This window comes from Alosa pseudoharengus, unplaced genomic scaffold (genome assembly GCF_046254945.1).
Source record: "Alosa pseudoharengus isolate Yale_2024_CS ecotype anadromous, Long Island Sound unplaced genomic scaffold, YU_APseudo_1.1 YU_APseudo_1.1_scf_7, whole genome shotgun sequence".
NCBI lineage: Eukaryota > Metazoa > Chordata > Actinopteri > Clupeiformes > Clupeidae > Alosa > Alosa pseudoharengus.
In genome coordinates this window covers 17,480,877-17,500,455 of record NW_027468859.1, presented here as the reverse complement: position 1 = coordinate 17,500,455, position 19,579 = coordinate 17,480,877, and the positions used below count along the sequence as shown (strand labels likewise).

The window sequence follows — 19,579 nt, the reverse complement described above, 5'->3', positions numbered from 1 at the left end:
ATTTTAAGTGCTGGTTTCAAGTGTTTCATGAATGGAACTTTATGGAGCAAAAAGCAGCAGATGCTCATATTGATTTGGGAACAAGTAAGATCCTTCCTTAGCGTGTCTGCATGAGGGGTAACGAGAGGCTACCAGAGTTAATTATGCAGTTATGTCCGGCTCGTAAATATACCTTTTTCGATACAGAAAAATCAAAAGGTATTGTAATGCATTAGCAGCACCAACATACTGCAGGGACACATTCAGATTTCCTACATCCTACAGTAGGTCGATAGGTCAATAAAAGCCTTTGTCTTTCTTTTTTGGCGTCGTCGGCAGGGTGCTGGAGCGGATTGGTGCGCGCGCCCTGGTGGCCCACGTGCGGACATTTGCCGACTTCCTGGTGTACGAGTTCTCCACGTCAGCCGGAGGCCAGCAGCTGAACAAGTGCATCGAGATCCTCAACGACATGGTGTGGAAGTACAACATCGTCACACTGGATCGCCTTATCCTCTGCCTGGTGAGACACTCACACACACACACACAAAGTGACACCTCATCAAGTGCAGCTTACATACACACAAACACACACACACACACACACACACACACACAAAGTGACACCTCATCAAGTGCAGCTTGCACACACACACACACACACACACACACACACACACACACACACACACACACAGATGTGCATCACATTCTGTTGAATGCGATGCAGCCCATGTGTAAGTGCACACACACATACACAAAAACACGGACCCCGACACACACCTCATTCCTGTGACTAACCTCTCTTGTAGGATTATACGTTTTGCTTTTCAGCTAATATCTTCCATATTTGAAAATGGTTTAACCTCTAAATCACTCAATAATCGGTACTTCATCACAAGACCGGCGATGTTATAATGTTGTCCCACAAGGTGCAGGCCATCTTTGTGTCTTGTCCTTGGCCACCTGGCTCTGCGGATTTGCACATCCCTACTCCTGTACCTGGGAGACCACACAGAATAGAGACATCGGCTGCCTCTGTGCTCAGGCATTAGAGAACAAACATGTACAAACACTGCGGTGCTTTAAAGCTGACCTTGTGTACCGCTCTCCAGGCAGCTGGATTGTGTGCAGGTGCCGTTTCATTTCGAACGGCTTTTATGTCTTTGCGCAGGTCACTTTTTTTTTTTTTTTTTAAACTCGCCTCCAGATGTATGTATTTTGCGTTTTATTCCGTGCTGCACAGTCATTGCGGTACCTTCGACTTTTATCTCTCTCGACGAATTAAGTACAGTCACCTAATGGCTTCTTCCTACTAAACGCATTAGGCGGCGGATCACGGCTATAAATGTTACTCTTATTTTTTATGTGTCAACCGCGTCTTGTCTCCGGCAGTAAAATGGTAATTTATGATGATGAATCACCTCTTACGCTGTCCCAGAGTGGAATAAAAGGCTTGTGCGTGAGCCCTAGTTCTGTAGTCAGTGTAGGTAGAGGAGTGCTGGGGTGGGGGCTGGGAGGGTGAGGTGTTGCTGAGGTGTTAACGCTGTGCTGACTCTGCTGTATGCTACAAGGCCTGGTTCCCCCGGGGACGGCTGTTTTAGTTACACTTTGAACACAAGGCCAGAACTGCTGAGGTGTGAGGTGCATGTCGAATTGGAAACGCTGGTCCAGGACCAGATGGTCAGTGCCCAGATCTGAGCCCCCTCAACAAGTGTTGGTCAGATAAACTGACGCCAGGTCAGTTATCCTATTATGAGCCAGAGAATCAAACTGCAGTGGCCTTGCTCTAGCTGTTGCTATTGCCTTAACTGTACGTACCCTAAGTGAATATTAGGCTTTAGGCAGTTTTGCTTCAAGGGTATGAGTATGGTTTAGTTAAGGTGTTGGGTTCTGTTACAATGACGGATAGTTGTGTGTATTATAACAATCAGCCATTATTGTGGATAAAATAAAAGCTGTCTTTCAATTGACAATTATTTCCTTAGAGTTGATTTTCATGTTAAGTTTGGCTACTGTTTTGTTTTACACATGATTATTTCACATTTCAGTATTACAATAAGAATCAACAACAACATGTTTACCCAATCTCATATTTCAAGGTGAAACTTGAACCCCCCCACACACACAATATTTCCCTGTTTCTCCCCAAAACATGCTAATTATCCCCACAATGAAAGGCCGTGTAATTAGTTAGTTTCAGTCCTGGATTGGAGTCCTAAGTGCTCTGGGCAAAAAAAGATCCAGCAAAAACAACAACAAAACAACTCAGAAATCCTCAGAAACCGGCAGTAGCTCAACAACAATACCAGGTTTCCACTGCTACTGAAGCAATTGGCCCAAACCTAGTCAGTGGTTCCGTTCACGGACACCAGGTTCCCTCCTTGTCCTTGGATAATAATCCAAATCGTGGTAGGTGATGAGGTTTTAATTCTTGATACTCCGATATGGCTCCCAATTAGGGTTGGGCACCGAAACACGGTTCTAATATGGCACCGGTGCCGACGCAAACGGTAGTAACTGCATCAGATAACAACGTGGATTTCGGTGCTTCATTTCGGTGCTTAAATAGGTTTTTTTTTTTTTTTTACACGATGCATCACTGCATGTCATGCGCCATCTCTAACGTCTTAACATCTGATAGCAACACATCCAGATACAGTTAGCTAACATAAATACTGGATGTATACACCAGAGGGGTGCACCCCATAGGCGAGGGGACAGTGTTTGACAGCTTGCGTGAGCCCAAGTAGCTTACTTTAAAGCGATATCGCGAGCTCCTGGCAAAATCTACCAGTGGGCCTAACTACACACTGCAAAAGGCTATTTAACAACATCAACAGTAGCCTATAGCCTACCTTACACAATATCCTTGCTAATGCGCTAACTGGCATTTATTTGAAATGTTATCAGCAAAGTTGTAAGGTGAAAACTTTATTTCACGGTGTGTTCTAAACAACATAATGGCATGATATTAATCTTTCATGTGCATGAGGCCCATATAGCATCGTAATGAATATGAAGATCATGTTAAAAGTTAGCTGGCAAAAACATAAATATGTAGGTTACATACCTGATGTCACTGAGCTGTCAAAGAGGCCACGAAACCATCTCTGTACGTTATCGCTAATTAAACTCAGCTGACTGGTGTTAGCGCATAGCCATAATTGCTGTTAAAATGCCTACTAGGCTAGCGCTGGAAATCTAAACACTTCAACACGACAAGTAGCCTAACATGTTCAAAACTATTGCGTGTTATGGCATGACATTTCTTGAAGCATTTGGGAACACATTGAAGTGACTGGAAAGTAGAGTCCCTGTTAGATTAGCTTGCTTGCAAATGCCATTGTCCAGTTCTATGGCAAGCGGTTTTAACATACCTTATGGCAAACAGCCTACACTGGGTAAACTTGAAAGCAGAGCTTACCATTGTGTGTGCATGCATGGCAAGCTGTTTGTTTTAACATTTAAATGTATTATTCGTAGGAGCAATGAAATATTGATAGTAAATTGAATATAACAGTTCAATTTCATGTTCAAATTTGTCTTATCAATAAAAAAAGCAATTCATGCTTTAGGCCATTTTAATTTAAAACATTTTAAAAACTAAGTACCGGTTCAGGCACCGTTTCGGCACCGGCACCGCTTTAAAAGTATCGATTTAGCACCGGTATCGGATAAAACCCAAACGATACCCAACCCTACTCCCAATAGCTTTTGTTAGAAAGATCCACTCAACAACAACAACGTGAAGCTAAGCGACTTTGTAAAAGGGTGTGTTACAATACTTGTTACAGTATGTGTCGAATCATAGGATGACAACAGGAAAATGTGCTGTGGTCTCTTAATTTTTTCCCAGAGCTGTAGGTTTATTTGGGGATTTAGATGGCGTGTAAACGAAGTGCTGCAGTGCTGACAGCTTTTGGGCCCTCGGAGCAGTATTGTTCTTGACCAGTTGAATGGCCTCCTGTCAGGTCATCCATTCTAATGGGCAGATCCAGTTAGTGCTCTGCTGATTCAGCAGGGGGACATATGGAGATGGCCTCCCTAAGGGGTCTCAAGCTGCTCCTCAGTAGGTGTGTGTGTGTGTGTGTGTGCGTGTGTGCGTAGTCTGCGAAAGTGCGTGTGTGTGTGTGCGTTCTGTCTGACCTGGAGGTGAAGACGGAGAGGCCATTAGAGGTGTGTGTGTGTGTGTGTGTGTCTGTCTGCTGATGTGTGTGTGTGTGTGTGTATGCATCTTTGTCTACACACGTTCATGTGTGTGTGTGTGTGTGTGTGTTTGTAGTTGCCTGGCGACCACCGCAGCCATCCAGTCGTTCATCTTCTATGCCGTGTTTCCCTCATTGTCATCATCACCATCCATGTCATCATCATAATCATCATACTGGCTGTCACTAATGTGCGTACATAATGCCCCAGAGAATTGTTTTTATAGTGTGTATAATATGTGGTAACTGTGTGTGTGTGTGTGTGTGAGTGTGTGTGTGTGCGTGTGCTCGTGCGTGTGCGTGTGTGTGTGTGCATGTGTGTGTTCTGTGCTCAACAGGCCATGCGTAGCCACGAAGGCAACGAGGCGCAGGTCTGCTACTTCATCATCCAGCTGCTGTTACTCAAGCCCAACGACTTCCGCAACCGCGTCAGCGACTTTGTCAAGGAGAACGCCCCCGAGCACTGGCTGCAGAGCGACTGGCACACCAAACACATGTCCTACCATAAGGTGAGGCAAACTACATTACCCAGCAGCCGCTGGAGGGGAACGCCATCCAAATGGATACATTGATGGCGCGTTCCAGTTAGATTCAGAATTCTGACAGATGCGAGTGGCCATGTTGCTGTGGTTGTGGCATGTGTCAAATACATCATAATGAATTGTTATCAACTGGTAATGCTAGCAATGATTAACAACTGGTATCACTAAAGTTGTCAACGATGGTTGGTTTTCTGACTTTTGGAACTGGAACACATTCAAATAGGGTATGACCACTAAATGGAATGCAACACCCTCTTGAAATGTAAGCATCCTGACACAACCAGGTCAAGACCCACCACGAATATATGCCTATACACACACATACGGTATAGACAACGATGGTGTCCACCCCCACTACACACATCAGCACTAATATAGACAGACAGACTCATACACACATATAGACTCAGGCAGTGGATATATATTTAGCCAGTAGTGAACAGTTCCAGCATGCATCATTTGACTAACTGTAGTGTCCTAGGTCGGCAAAACATAGCAATTGTCATTGGATGTTGATAAGCTAGTCATTTCTTTCCACTCCTGGCTAGTCCCGTCTTGGTTGTCCCCTTATCTTTGTCTCTATAACACACACACACACACGCGCGCGCGCGCACGTACACGTGTACGCACACATGCAGAGGAAGATGCACTCATGCGCACATCCTCCCCCGGCTCCCTGGCCAGCAGCAGGAGGGAAATGTCAGGGGGGGAGGGGCTCTTTGTCCGGTCCTGACGGTGACATTTGTGTCTGCGGAGATTGGCCTATGATTGCCTTGGCATTTCGTGAGACCGTGGCCATGCCCTTGTTCATCCTGACGCAGGGTCCTGCTAAGCAGTTATTTAGCTGACCTTTCAGTGTGTTTGTGTGTCTCTGAGATATCCTGAGGACATAGCCAGGTACATTAAGACCTTAAGATGCTGTCTGAAGTGGTCCATGTTAAGGAGGTTAAAGTCTACAGTTTTGAAGAATGCTTGACACACAGCTGTCTTTGAGTATTTGTAAATATTGACCTGCCTTTGTGTGTGTGTCTGTGTTTGTAAATGTCCTTTTCTTTACCTGTGTGTGTGTGTGTGTGTGTGTGTGCGTGTGTGTGTATGCGTGTGTGTCTGTGTGTGTGTGTGTGTGTGTGTGTGTGTGTGTGTGTGTGTGCGTGTGCGCGTGTGTGTGTGTGTGTGACAGAAATACCCTGAGAAGCTGTACTTTGAGGGCCTGGCGGAGCAGGTGAGCCCACCCATGCCCCTGCAGCCGCAGTACCTGCCCATCTACTTTGGCAACGTGTGCCTGCGTTTCCTGCCCGTCTTCGACATCGTCATCCACCGCTTCCTGGAGCTGCTGCCCGTCTCCAAGTCCCTGGAGACCCTCCTCGACCACCTAGGCGGCCTCTACAAGTTCCACGGTAAGGGACACTGGCTTCGGGATTCGGTCAGTTCATTACGGTGATGTGCGGTGAGGTCGGAACCTAAGGAGGCACTGGCAGTGTGCTTTCACAAATTCATTAATTAATCAATCAATCAATCAATCAATCAATTAATCAGTCGGCCAAAAAAACAATCCATAGGTTAAAGAATCGACCAACACAAGTTGCCTATGTGTTATTAGCAGAGCTATGAGAACTGAAAAAAATAAAGTAAGTAAATCATAGGTCTATATGACTGAATTATATTGAATTTTCCTGATGAAGCATTAACATGGAAAGTATTGCAATGTGTGATCCTGTTTTTAGCTGTCTCTATGGCCACTGTGTGTGTCTACTGAGATTAAACAGGTCTTGATTACTTGTGTCAGCACCTAAGACCTCACCTCCTACACACACGCATTTCTAAATTGACTTTCCCATTGATTTTTGTAACGGATATCTCCATGTGGATATTCGTCTGTGCTGGCTATAAATGTTGACCCTGCCCCACACCCCCCCCACACACACACACACACACACACACACACACACACACACACACACACACACACACACACACACACCCTTTTACTCCTTCAGATCGGCCAGTGACGTACCTGTACAACACGCTGCACTACTACGAGCGGCACCTGCGCGACCGCACCAACCTGAAGCGCAAGCTGGTACACGCCATCATGAGCTCCCTCAAGGACAACCGCACGCCAGGCTGGTGCCTGAGCGAGACCTACCTCAAGTTCGGCATGAACCCGCGCGAGGACAACGTCTGGATACCCGACGACACCTACTACTGCAAGCTTATCGGACGCCTGGTGGACAATATCCTTTTAGTGGGGAGTAAGGGAGAGAGAGAGAGAGAGAGAGAGAGAGAGAGAGAATCTGTCCATCTTTGTCAGTAATCCAAAAGTCACATACAGACATAGGCACATATGCCCTGTTGTTTGGGTCATTGTCAGTCATTGTCCTAAGTAGAAAGAAATCTTCTCTTGGTCCTTGTAATGTTCTGTGTTTTGCTTATATGCATGTACGTAGGCCACACACACACACTTCTCTTACTTCCTTGTGAGATTGTATCCCAATATATACCCCGCAGCACACGAGACACACACACACACACCTTCATTCAGAAGTCTTTCTTTAACCTGTGCCACCCATGGCAGGCAAGTCTCCTGGCCCATTCCCCAACTGTGACTGGCGCTTCAACGAGTTCCCCAACCCGGCTGCGCACGCTCTGCACGTCACCTGCGTGGAGCTCATGGCCCTGGCAGTACCCGGCAAGGATGTGGGCAATGCCCTCCTCAACGTGGTGCTTAAGAGGTCAGCAATGTGTGCTTATGTAACACAGGTCGTAATTCGTCCGCGGCTCACGGCCCTCGAACCCGCCACCTCGACACACACACAGGCATGGGAGTCGAACGCTCTAATCACTGAGCTAAAAGCCCAGGCTTCCAACTCAGCGGTCAGAAGCGTTCTTAAGGTTAGGGGTGTGAGGATTTACACGGGCAACTAGCATGCTGGCTCAGTTTGCCTCCGTTACACTTAGTCCCCACTATTTAAAGGAGAATTCCGGCGATTTTTCACATAGATCTCTGTTTCTCAAGGTCACCGAGTACTGTCAGTATGGAAAAAAACGAAAATGATCAGTTTTACCAAGAGCTAGAGCAGCTACAGTGCTACACTCTGGGGGCAGGAACATGGGGGCTCATGAACATGCCCCCAGAGTGTAGCACTGTAGCTGCCTGGCAGCTTTAGCTCTTGGCTGCAGCAACTGGAGCTATGTAGAATCAATTGTTTTAGTTTTTTTTCATATCGACAGTACTCAGTGACCTCGAGAAACTGAGATCTCTGTGAAAAATCACTGGAATTCTCCTTTAAAGCGTTACATTATAGTGTGTTGTTGAAGTAAATGGCCTGTGGTAGTTGTTGTACACACATAGTATGTAGAGGGTTGGCTCAGTAGGACTTAGCATTTATGAATTGGATATTAAGTCTTGACTTTGAAATGCTGTTTTGTCATTTGAATATGAAAGTGTTATTTTGATTGGGATTTAATGTGAGCTTAACTGTCGCAGTTAAGTGGTGAAAACTTGATCCCTGGTAAGGATTGTTTTGGGGTGGAGGTGTTGCTAGATCGATGTGGAGAAAGGATGCGTGGGCAGGTTTTTCTATTAATATAACCCTCACAAGGAGGGCCTGTAGGTATGAAGTTGGCTCAATTTCCTTTTTATACACTAGAATAGAATCGACTTCAACCTTTTTTTTTTATTTATTGGCATCCATGGAGCCCCATATTATAGGCTTAGATGGAAAGCATGAAAAAATAAAAATAGAACAGAGCAAACAAGTAGGTCACAAATATAGGAAAAAATATATTCAGCGGACACATACATTGTGACTTTAAGCCACTACCAGTTTACTCCATCATTACAGAGAGATCAGTATGTGCACAGAAAGGAAGAAAAGGATTCTGGTCCATCTATGGGCAACTAATAGGTCTGGTGTAGTCCTGCTTCTGTGTCCTGTGCACGGGTCACCAACGCGCCGTGTAGGGGGTGTCGTGTGCCTCCCCAACAATTGGGACAATGGCGTCAATGACGCACGTCTTCGTCGCATGCAAATGTGTACGGACTCCTTAAGAATCCAAGTCAATTATAAAGATTAAGATTAAAAAAAACTGGTGATATTACTGAGTCAGGAGCTGTGCTCTTCTGACTACTCTCATCCCTGTCAGTGGAGTCACGTCTCTCCATTCCACCGTTCTCATCGTTATCCAACTGTAGAATACCCAGGTGCACTGGCGGGTCAGGTCTCTTTTGTAACGGCACACGCCTGGCCCACCGAGTCTCTGGAGGGGAAATAGAGAGCATGGCCAAGATTACGTAAGGCTTTCAGTCTCTCATGCTCCAAGGATGCGGCTGCCTGCAGCAGATAATGAGTGTGGCGATGATGTGTTACATTCTAGAGATTAAACACACACGCACGCACACGCACACGCACACGCACGCACACACACACACATCCTTGCTGATGCTCTAGCCAGGATGAGTCATGGCGGAACAAGTGTTGAGTCCGAGAGCGGTGTCTGTGTAGGATATGGAAGGTGGCTTGTGGGTTTTTTCACTGACGTTGAAGTGTGTGTGTGTGTGTGTGTGTGTGTGTGTGTGTGTGTGTGTGTGTGTGTGTGTGTGTGTGTGTGTGTGTGTGTGTGTGTGTGTGTGTGTGTGTGTGTGTGTGTGTGTGTGTGTGTGTGTGTGTGTGTGTGTGTGTGTGTGTGTGTGTGTGTGTGTGTGTGTGTGTGTGTGTGTGTGTGTGTGTGTATGTGTGTGTGTGTTTGTGTATGTGTGTGTCTTGCAGCCAGCCACTGGTGCCTCGAGAGAACATCACGGCCTGGATGAATGCTATCGGTCTCGTCATCACAGCTCTTCCGGTAGGTTCCGTGATGAAGCCCCCCACCCCTTTACCTCTGACTTGGTCCTGTCCCTCTCACCATCTGTCCAGCAATTTCAGTAGCTTTTGTTCCAAAAAGTCTTCTAAAAATGAGGCTAGGCGGGTTTTGTGTTTTTTCATTTGGCTTTTAATATAAAATTTCTTGCCTCAAAACTGTCAACATTGAGTGAAGATCTCTTTTCTAGTTTATTACACATAAATGTAATATTAGTGCTATTTAATGAGTGCTATTCAAGGAAATCATTTAATAGTTGAATGGACTCATTATTTCTTAGGTTATGACTTGAACTATATTGGTACATGCTGCTAAATGACCATTCAAAGCCTTCATGTGGGAATTTCTCTAGTCTAAGACTGTTAAGTTAAGACTGCTATTCAACAGGCCTCTGTGTCCTGCAGATCTCCTGTCGTAGGCAGTCAGAAGGCCACATGATTCAGGTTGTTAGTCCCACAGCATCAGCTGAGATCTAGTTACACACATAAAGAGGCCAGCGCTGTGTGACTGCAGTAAACAGCATTAGGGCTGTAGGCCCTGGAGGAAAGGCTTGGTCACTGCTGTGTTAAAAGCTGCCTGAGTTAATTAGGGCAGTTTAGACTTGTTGGAGTATTGGGTCCACATTGTGTGTAGCTTGGCACTGGATATTAGCCATTCTTCGATCAAAGTGCTAGAACCTCTCACTTTGATGAAAATGTGGATAATTTCACCACTTCACAAAAAATCTCCCAGCAACACATAGTTCTCGATGCACAAATATATCTTTTTAATTCCAGTTAGTCCCCGGCTAAGTCTTTGTTTAGGGACGTGTTAAGTGGGTCCAGCTATCCGCTGTTATGTTGACCGCAGAGCCAGAGAGTTTACAGTCTGGTGACAACTTGTTGAACCCAGGGGGTCAGAGTTTAGAGGGTTAGCTTCAGCCAGTTAGCAGCCCAGTTGGCTGCCACAGTCTTTAAAAATGGTGTTCTCTCTGTGAACTCAGGCATGGGCTCTCTGCCAACCACCTTTTCACAAACAAGCCATTTAGGTGCCACATTGAATACTTCCCTCACTCTCTCCGGTCTCATATAATACCTCCATGTTTTAAACAGTGGACTAGGATCCAGTAGAAAAACCCGTAACTTCTACAATTGCTTGTACTTTTAGGCAAGTGCTTTTTGTACTAGTTGTCACTATTTCAATGCCATGCCGAGAAGAACTAGTGCTACAATTAGAGAGTTAAGGGGACTCAATTGAGCAGACATTGGGGTAACATGCCTCTCTTCTCTCCTTCTCCTCTCCTCTCTCTTCTACTCTACTTCTCTCTCCTCTCTCTTCTCTCCTCTCTCTTCTCATCTCATCTCCTCTCCTCTCTCCTCTACTCTACTCTACTTCTCTCCTCTCCTCTGCTCTCCTCTCTCTTCTCATCTCATCTCCTCTCCTCTCTCCTCTACTCTACTTCTCTCATCTCATCTCCTCTCCTCTGCTCTCCTCTCTCTTCTCATCTCCTCTCTCTTCTCATCTCATCTCCTTTCCATCTCCTCTCTTCTCCCTCTCCCTCTTCCTCTCTTGCAGGAGCCCTACTGGATCGTTCTGCACGACCGCATTGTGAGCGTGATTGGTAGCCCGGCGCTCACCTCCGAGACGGAGTGGGTGGGCTACCCCTTCCAGCTGCTGGACTTCACCGCCTGCCACCAGTCCTACTCAGAAATGTACTGCAGCTACGTGCTGGCCCTGGCCCACGCTGTCTGGCACCACTCCAGCATCGGGCAGCTCTCCCTTATCCCCAAGTGAGTATGGACCACCACCCTCCCTCACCCACCCACCCACTACCCACTTGGGTGGTGGTGGTGGTGGGGAATCCTTTCCGCCTTGCATCTGTGGTCTGGGTTCTCCTGTTTTAAAAAGCTGCTGATTATACAGATGTCCCGCTCGTTGGAAGGCGGCCATATTGGGATTGATTGAGGCCCCCCACTCCTGGGAGGTCTCAGACGGTAGCTGCTTTGTACACAGCTGTACACACATTATGGACCAAGTGACGCAGATAGACGTGCCCAGAGATGGGTGCGTTTGGCGTTGTTATATACGCGCACATGGCTCATCTGGATGCTGCAGCGCTGGATTTGAGCCATTTTGGATGCTGTTGACTAGCATGACAGAACTGGCCATCCAGTGTAGAGTCTTTCTGTCAGACACTCGCATCGAGTTGGCCGTCCTAATAGCCCGCTGTCAAAATTGATATACGGTGAGCGAAAAGCTTCCACGCACATTGCAGATAGATTTCAACAGCTGGGCAATGAAACTGACAGAATCAAATAATCCACCAGATCAAATTCCAATCTGACGTCAAGCATTATATGAACGAATAGATACGTAAACCATTCCATCTAAACCCATGTATGACCACATCTCATGGTAAAGGTGGCCCAAGTCATCGACTGGAACATTGCTTTGATCTGAGCGCGAGTTCCTGAAGGCCCTTGTTTTACTGCCTCTATCTCATCGATCACTTCATTTCACTTGCTGCAGGGATCTCTGACTCTGCCTGTCTCGCTGTAGAGGTTTAGCTCGGCCTGGCAGGAGTCCGCGGGGCTTAAGCTTGGCTCGTTGTTTCTGCTGACGGGCCCCCGTTGCCCTCGTTGGCGGCTGGCCTGGCCTGGCCTCTCTGCTCTGTTGACGTTGGATTAACCGCTAGTCTTCTCGGGTTAGAGGAGCCCCTCGCGGCGAGCCGATCGAAATCGACCCCTGTGTGTTTCTGGATTTAGCACGCTAATGTTAGCCGCCCGGCGGTTCTCTCGTGCTAATGCCACACGGTTTGTTTAAGGTCACGTCAGTCAAGACCAGTTTCCCTGAGGAGTTATGCGACGAGGTGCTTATTGAGCTGAGCTATGCCTGCGCCCAGTGCGCCGGCCGAGGTGTCAGGAGGTTCTGTTTGTGTAAGGAAATGGGTTGGTGGGCTACGCCTTCACCTGATAATATGCTGACGGAGATTGGATTGAAAAGTAAATAAATCCGAATGGAAATGCCCGTCTCCATCCGGATTTGAATTGAATCAGCGGCCAGGCAGCTCCTGTTGGTTGTTAAGGCCACACATTTAAAATGAAAAAGTCCACCATCCTCTTGTACTGGAATTTTGCACAGGTTTTCATATTTTTTTGCTGATCTGGATTGGATTCTTACACAAGAAATTGTGAACATTTATTTCTCTTTGACCATTTTAAGAGGGACATTTAAAGAGACGTATGACACGGCAAACTGAGTCGTGGCTTGGAAAGTGCCAGAGGATTGTCACTTGTTCATTCCAGAACCATCCCTAGGTCCTGCTTTACAGATTTTGTCGAGCACAGAATTTATGAGATTTCCGGTGTTTGCCAGATTCCCTCATGATTCATCAGTCCGAATCAGCGTTTGAGAGAGGACTTAAGAAACGCTGAAATCCTAATAAGTCAAGAAGGCTGTCTGGCTCTGGTGTGCGTTTCCCAAAACCTTTTAGCAACCTAGTTGGTTGGCAATGGGAAATTGCATTGCAACCAACAAAGTTGCTAACTTAGTTAGCAACTATGGTTTTGGGAGACACGCCCCTAGTCGATTGGCGTTTTTTTTTTTTTGCCAGATATATTTTTTGTCTCACCATCCTGCTTGTGCAGGAGACTCATCTCTTTTGACACAGGCAACGAAGTGTGTCATGCGCGTGTGTGTCACACTCTCACACATACGCTCATTCTCTTTCTCTCCCTCTCTCTCTCTCTCTCTCTCACACACACACACACACACACACACACACACACACACACACACACACACACACACACACACACCTTTTCAAAACGTGGTGAGATTGGCTCAATTTTCTTCTGCCGACAGTCTGCTCTGGCGCTTTCTATCACCGTCACGCTTCTGAAGGTTCTTGTTGGTCCTGTAGCCCCCCTCCTCTCCTCCTCCTCCTCTCCTCATCCTCCTCCTCCTCCTCCTCCTCCTCCTCTCCGCTCTGCTGGCCAGTTCTGCTGGATTTGTGTGTGACGCAGATCGAAAGCCGTCCGAGTCGGTTTCAACCACCCGTCTGGCCTGGCATTTCCACACACCCGGCTCAAGGCCGCCGCTCAGAGCTGGCCAAGTGTGCAGAGGTTGGCTGCCTTTTTTTTTTTTTTTTGGCTCCTCTTTCTGATCTTCTTTTTGCTTTTCTCTCCTCTTAGATCACCCCTGTTGCCTTGCCTGGTTTGAAATGATTTAATGTCAATATGTCATCACCCTCTCTGCTCTCCTCCTCTCCCCCTCTCTCTCTCCCTCTCTCCTTCCTTCTCTCTACCTCCTTTCCTCTCTCTCCCCCTCTCTCTCCCCTTTCTCTACCTCCTTCCCTCTCTCTCCCCCTCTCTTCCCTTTCTCTACCTCCTTCCCTGTCCCCCTTCTCTCTCTCCCTCTCTCCCTCCCTCTCTCTCTACCTCTCTCTCTACCTCCTTCCCTCTCTCCCCCTCATTCCCCTTTCTCTACCTCCTTCCCTCTGCCCCTTCTCTCTCTCTCCCTCTCTCCCTCCCTCTCTACCTCCTTCCCTCTCTCTCTTCCTCTCTCTCTACCTCCTTCCCTCTCTCCCCCTCTCTCCCCTTTCTCTACCTCCTTCCCTCTGCCCCTTCTCTCTCCCTCTCTCTCTCCCTCTCTCTCTACCTCCTTCCCTCTCTCTCTCTCTCTCTCTCTCTCTCTCTCTCTCTGTCTTTCTCTCTCTCTCTATCTCCCCCTCTCTCTCTCCGTCTCAGGTTCCTGTCAGAGGTACTGAAGCCCATAGTGAAAACGGAGTTCCAGCTGCTGTACGTCTATCACCTGGTCGGTCCCTTCCTGCAACGCTTCCAGCAGGAGAGGACACGCTGCATGCTGGAGGTAAACACACACACACACACACACACACACACACACACACACACACACACACACACACACACACACACACACACGTCATGCATTCGCGCCTTTGCAACATTCACCCACAGATAAACCTAAGAACACACACAATGCTGGATGCCTCTCCGATGCTATGTAGTCTAACGTGCAAGTCTTTGTCATGAATGCAAAACAAACACAGACTCACACACACACACACACACACACACACACACACTTATTTTCATCCACTGATTGTTGGTCCCAAAGGATACCTCTTCTCTCTTCACTGGGCCCCCGTAGAAGACTGGTTAAAACCATCTGGTCAACAAACCTCCTTTCAGGCTATTTGCCAGTGTCGATTGATTGGATAGCCAAAGAGGGCATACATGGACATTAAGGTAGAGAAAGTGTAGATGAGGTCTTTTTTCAGAACCATCCACAGCCAAGTGTTTGTCAGAGAAGAGCTGGTGAGCTGTTCAGAAAATTCTGCTCACTTACGCAGTGTTCATTTCTCTCTCTCTCTCTCTCTCTCTCTCTCTCTCTCTCTCTCTCTCTCTCTCTCTCTCGCTCTTTTCTTTTTCATTCCCTTTCTATGATTCCCTCTTTCTCTCTGGCTCTTTCTCTCTCTCGTTCGCTTGCTTGTTTGCCTCTAAAAGTCATAAGGCGTTCATTTTTTTTTTCAACAGCTAAAGATAAGGCAAACACACACAAACACTATCTCCGCCTCTCGCTCTCTCCCACATGCACATAAGCACACACACACGCGCACACACATAGACAGACAGATGCAATCGGCCCTGATTAAAGGGAAGGCAAGAGAGAGTCGGGGCTAGTCTCCAGGGCTCCTGAGTGGGCGTTCGAGAGCCGCCGTCCGCTGGGACTACACCTGCTGTCTGTTAGCCTTTGCTAATGCAGCAGAATCACACAGGTGACTCTCTATTTCAATTTTCTCTCTCTCTCTCTCTCTCTCTCCGTTTCTCCTCCTGTAGTATTCTCTTCTTTGCTTTTTTCGGAAATACAGATGCACATTCTCAGCTAGGATAATAGGATTTATGTAGTAACGTAAAAAAGCATGTAAGCTTTATGTAAACTTAAGAGTATTTGAACGTTATTCTTTCTACCCACCTGTTTATCCTGATGTATTGTTATGCTCCCCACCTCCTTAGCTTTCCTCTCATAGTTGTATAGTTTTCTTAACACTAATACAGTTCTTTAAAGTTTTGCAAAAACATGAATTATGTATTTCGAACACTTAAGGAGTGAAGGAAATATCAGAGAAAACAAAGCACTTACTGATCCTTCTAGTTCTTCTACAGCATGTTACTCATTCTCTTTTTCTCTTCATGTCTTCCTCTTTCTCTCTCTCTCTTTATCACACCTTTCTTTCTCTCTCTCTCTCTCTCTCTCTCTCTTTCTCTCTCTCTCTCTGTCACTCCACTGGTCCTCCTCTCAGGTCTCTAGTCAGAAAAAGAGCCTCTTTGCCACCTGCGTCACCCCGTCCCTCTCCGGTTCTCACCTCATTCTTTCACTCTCTACTCTCCCTCTCTCTTTTCTCCCTCTCTACTCTCTCCCTCTCTCTCTTTTCTCCCTCTCCTTCCTCCATTAACACCAAAGAGCAGCTCTCGAGAGACACGCATTCAGGCCCTCTGCTGAAAGTGTTCTCTCATCACTTCCCCCCTCAGACAAATCCCACTGGTGTTATTCGACACAAATCCACTACCGGAGGATTAAGATCAGCTTTGGTGCGGAGAAACTCCCATAACCAGTGTTAACCAGCTGTTATTTCCAGAAGCTGCCTGTACTTAACATCAGCGATTGTACACGATTTATGTTTTTTTTTTCACATTCAGCTATAATCTCGGCACAATTGAATGTGATTTATTTAATTAACTTCTCTTACTCTTATGTAAAACCTAGACACACACAGACATACTCAGACAGATTGATTGGCACCGATTAGAACAAATCATTAACTCTGGTGACAACTCCATCCTGAGTGGAGAATGGCCGCTGTCTGAATCCCCAGCTCCAAGGTTGGGATTTATTTGCTGTCAAGTTCTCAGCTGTTGTTGTTGTTATTATTTGGTAACCCTCGTCACACCCAAACCCTCGTCGCTTAGTTTTGATTACCGCTCGCACATTTCTGTAATTTGTGTGATTATGTGTGATGGCTTAATCAGCTCACACTAGAGATGTGCGGTTCGCGGTTACAGCCGCGGACTCCGCGGTTAAACCGCGGATCGGGCGGATGACGTGAAGAAATATAATATTTTAATTAAATTCGGGCGGGTGGCGGTTGAACCAATCAAATGAAAAAAATATAGCCTATACATTGTTAAATTGTGTTACCTACATCCGAAAAAAACGAGCACACTTTGAAATAGTCAAATTTTCATCAGGCAGTTTGGCCTAGTTGCTTCTACGCATGCTGCTTTGTTTATCTATCAGAGAAGGTGTTGCGGAATTGGTGTATTCCGATGTTTCACTGAGCAACCCCTCACGCACGCACACACACACTAAAGGTAACAAAGTTTAAATTAAGTAGCCTATCGTAGCCTACCACCATGTTTTTCTCTCCAGTGTGCAATAAGAAAGTAGAATAGGCTACAGTACAAGTTGACCGATGATTCATCTCCCATGTCGCGTCTCGTTGCAGAGCCTTGGTAGGCCACTAAGCAAATCTGCAACCTATGAGCCCAGCTGCCAGTATTGGAGGAGGCCTAAACATCTCGTAGATGAGACTGACTGGGTTATTTTGTTTGGATATTATATATAAAACACATAGTCATTTTAGCCTACCATTCAGGGAATAGGCATTTAAAAGGGAGACAGATTATGGTGTGATATGACTCAGAACTGACATCGGGCAATGGCAGTGCGAGATGTTCAGAACGTAAGAGCTAAAACTTCTTCAAGCTCAGTAACATCCACAGCGGAAAAAAGAAGGTAAGAAAAATAGTCGGAAAACTTAGATGTGTAAGGCAAGCAAGCAAGTTGTTACTAAAAATGTAAACATGCACGTTGCACTGCTGTGCGGTGGGTTACAGTGCGTAAAGTAGCTTATAATGTGAATGACTTGTTATTTTATTATGGATTTCTTTCTTTTTGCAAAAAATAAAGTACAATAGGCATTAATTAGTAGGCTAAATAGCAGCATGTTGAAATGATGTGCTAAATTGCGTTTTTTATTACAATGATACAATTGTAGGCTACAGGCTGCGTTTTATTTGGTGACTTTTGCGAGACAGAGACTGAGTTTGCTGCTGATATTCTGGGGATAGGCTACAACATAGCCAATGTAGGACTTTAGCCTTTTAATATATTTGCTGCATTGGATCAGTCTTTCTAGAACAGGCAAGAGCTTTCTAGCCTCACGTCAGCAGCACCGCATCACCCATATACATTAAAACAACCAGCGGATGGCGGGCGGGTGCGGATTTGAAAATTGGTCAAAAAACGTTGGTGCGGATGGATGGCGGATGGATGATAAGTTTTGCTATGCGGTTACGGTTGAAATAATAGCCCATCCGCGCATCTCTAGCTCACACTACCTTCTCGCCAACCATTAAAGTGACACTGGCTCAGGAGCGGCGTGGAACTTATATACAGCACATTTTCTAGCACAATGGCCACTTAAAGCTCTTCACATAAACATAGACAACATAAACACTCAATACTAAGTCCATGGGCAATGTTTGTGCATCTGTTTTCCCCGGTTTCCAAGTTTTTTTTTTGTTTGTTTTGTTTTGAGAGCAGAGTTTGAATTCACGCAGCCTTGTCAATAAAGATGCTAAGCATATTTTCAGCAAAAGCATCGTATAAGCGGCCTGCGGCATCAATTGCTTCCTAGGAGACCATTCTTTACCACTAAGGGCTTTTGATTCTCTCTCTCGACTGTCAAGGCAGAACTCAAGAGTTTTCCTCAGTAATATTCACCCAAACAAGTCTGGCATTAAAGCTTTTCAATAAACACTTGGAGCTATTGATTTGTGTTTTTTTTCTCTCTCCAGGGAAGTAACGAAAATGTACACACACACGCTACAAGTTAAGTTTTTAAAATTGCTGTCATTGTTCTCTTTTTCTTCCTTCTTGGTGGCTCAGATTGGCGTGGCATTCTACGAGATGCTCCAAGCTGTGGACCAGCACTGCAAACACCTGTCCTACATGGACCCCGTCTGCGACTTCCTCTACCATATCAAGTACATGTTCACCGGCGACAGCGTCAAAGACCAGGCAAGGAGAAAAAACGTTGTTTGTCTTGTTGTGTTTTGTGTCTTCTGTCAAGCGGTCAGAGGAGAGACTCATTAGTGGTTGGCTTTTTTGTTTCATCTATTTTCTGTCCTTGTACAATTATGAGTATTTTCTCTCTTTGATTGTCCAAGTGCCAGAGTTGCTCTTTTGTAATTCAAATGGGCTTCTCCTGCCAAGCCTGCTGTGTTTACAAGTAAATTGGGGTCGTTAACCTGAAGTTACTCCCTTTCTTTTTTTATTTTGACTGATTTATAGACCAAAGGAACGTTGCTATTTTTTCTGACAGTCTTTCTCCTTTGTCTGTTCCCAAAACTCTCTGTGAGTGTGGCTGCAATAGCTATAGTGAATGTTGACATATCTTTCACTGTCTTCACTGTGTCTTTCTTTATTACCATCATTTCCCAACTATTAGCCAAAGTTAATACATTGATTTTGCAACATTTCTTCAGCTATGAGGTAAATACACGGAGGCAGTTAATATGGTATTATTATGTTGTTGTTGTTTTTTTTACTTGCATAAAACTCTGTCCTGCGGTCTATACACAAAGCGGCTAATACACAGGAAATTAAATTATCTCACTTCTGGACAAGTGAATATAATCCAGTTCACTTTTCTCCCCATCCATCTCCCTCTATTTTTGGATGACCCTGTGGTGTCTTGTTAAAGTCAAAGTCAACTTTATTGCCAATTCTGCTATATATCCAAGATATAAAGGAGGATTGAAATTGCGTTTCTCTCAGGCCCACGGTAGGGAAAAACAACAACAACAATAATAATAATAATACAGCGACAATGGAAGAGATAAAAATACAGCATATAAAAAGTACAAAAGACTACAAGTGTTTACAAATAAAGTCAACAAGGAAAGGTTTAAATATATTTATAATGTAGTG

General features: G+C 45.7%; 1 protein-coding gene across 1 annotated transcript in view; it reads left to right on the top strand.

Annotated features, from left to right (window-relative positions):
- Positions 1–19,579, top strand: part of med23 (mediator complex subunit 23) — a 62,247-nt gene that overhangs the window by 41,718 nt on the left and 950 nt on the right. Inside the window, exons 20-28 of the mRNA XM_076273312.1 lie at positions 319–499; positions 4,523–4,693; positions 5,907–6,123; positions 6,724–6,960; positions 7,293–7,458; positions 9,496–9,568; positions 11,138–11,352; positions 14,311–14,431; positions 18,536–18,667. Coding sequence (XP_076129427.1) covers positions 319–499; positions 4,523–4,693; positions 5,907–6,123; positions 6,724–6,960; positions 7,293–7,458; positions 9,496–9,568; positions 11,138–11,352; positions 14,311–14,431; positions 18,536–18,667 — 1,513 coding nt within the window. The remainder of the gene's footprint in view (positions 1–318; positions 500–4,522; positions 4,694–5,906; positions 6,124–6,723; positions 6,961–7,292; positions 7,459–9,495; positions 9,569–11,137; positions 11,353–14,310; positions 14,432–18,535; positions 18,668–19,579) is intronic.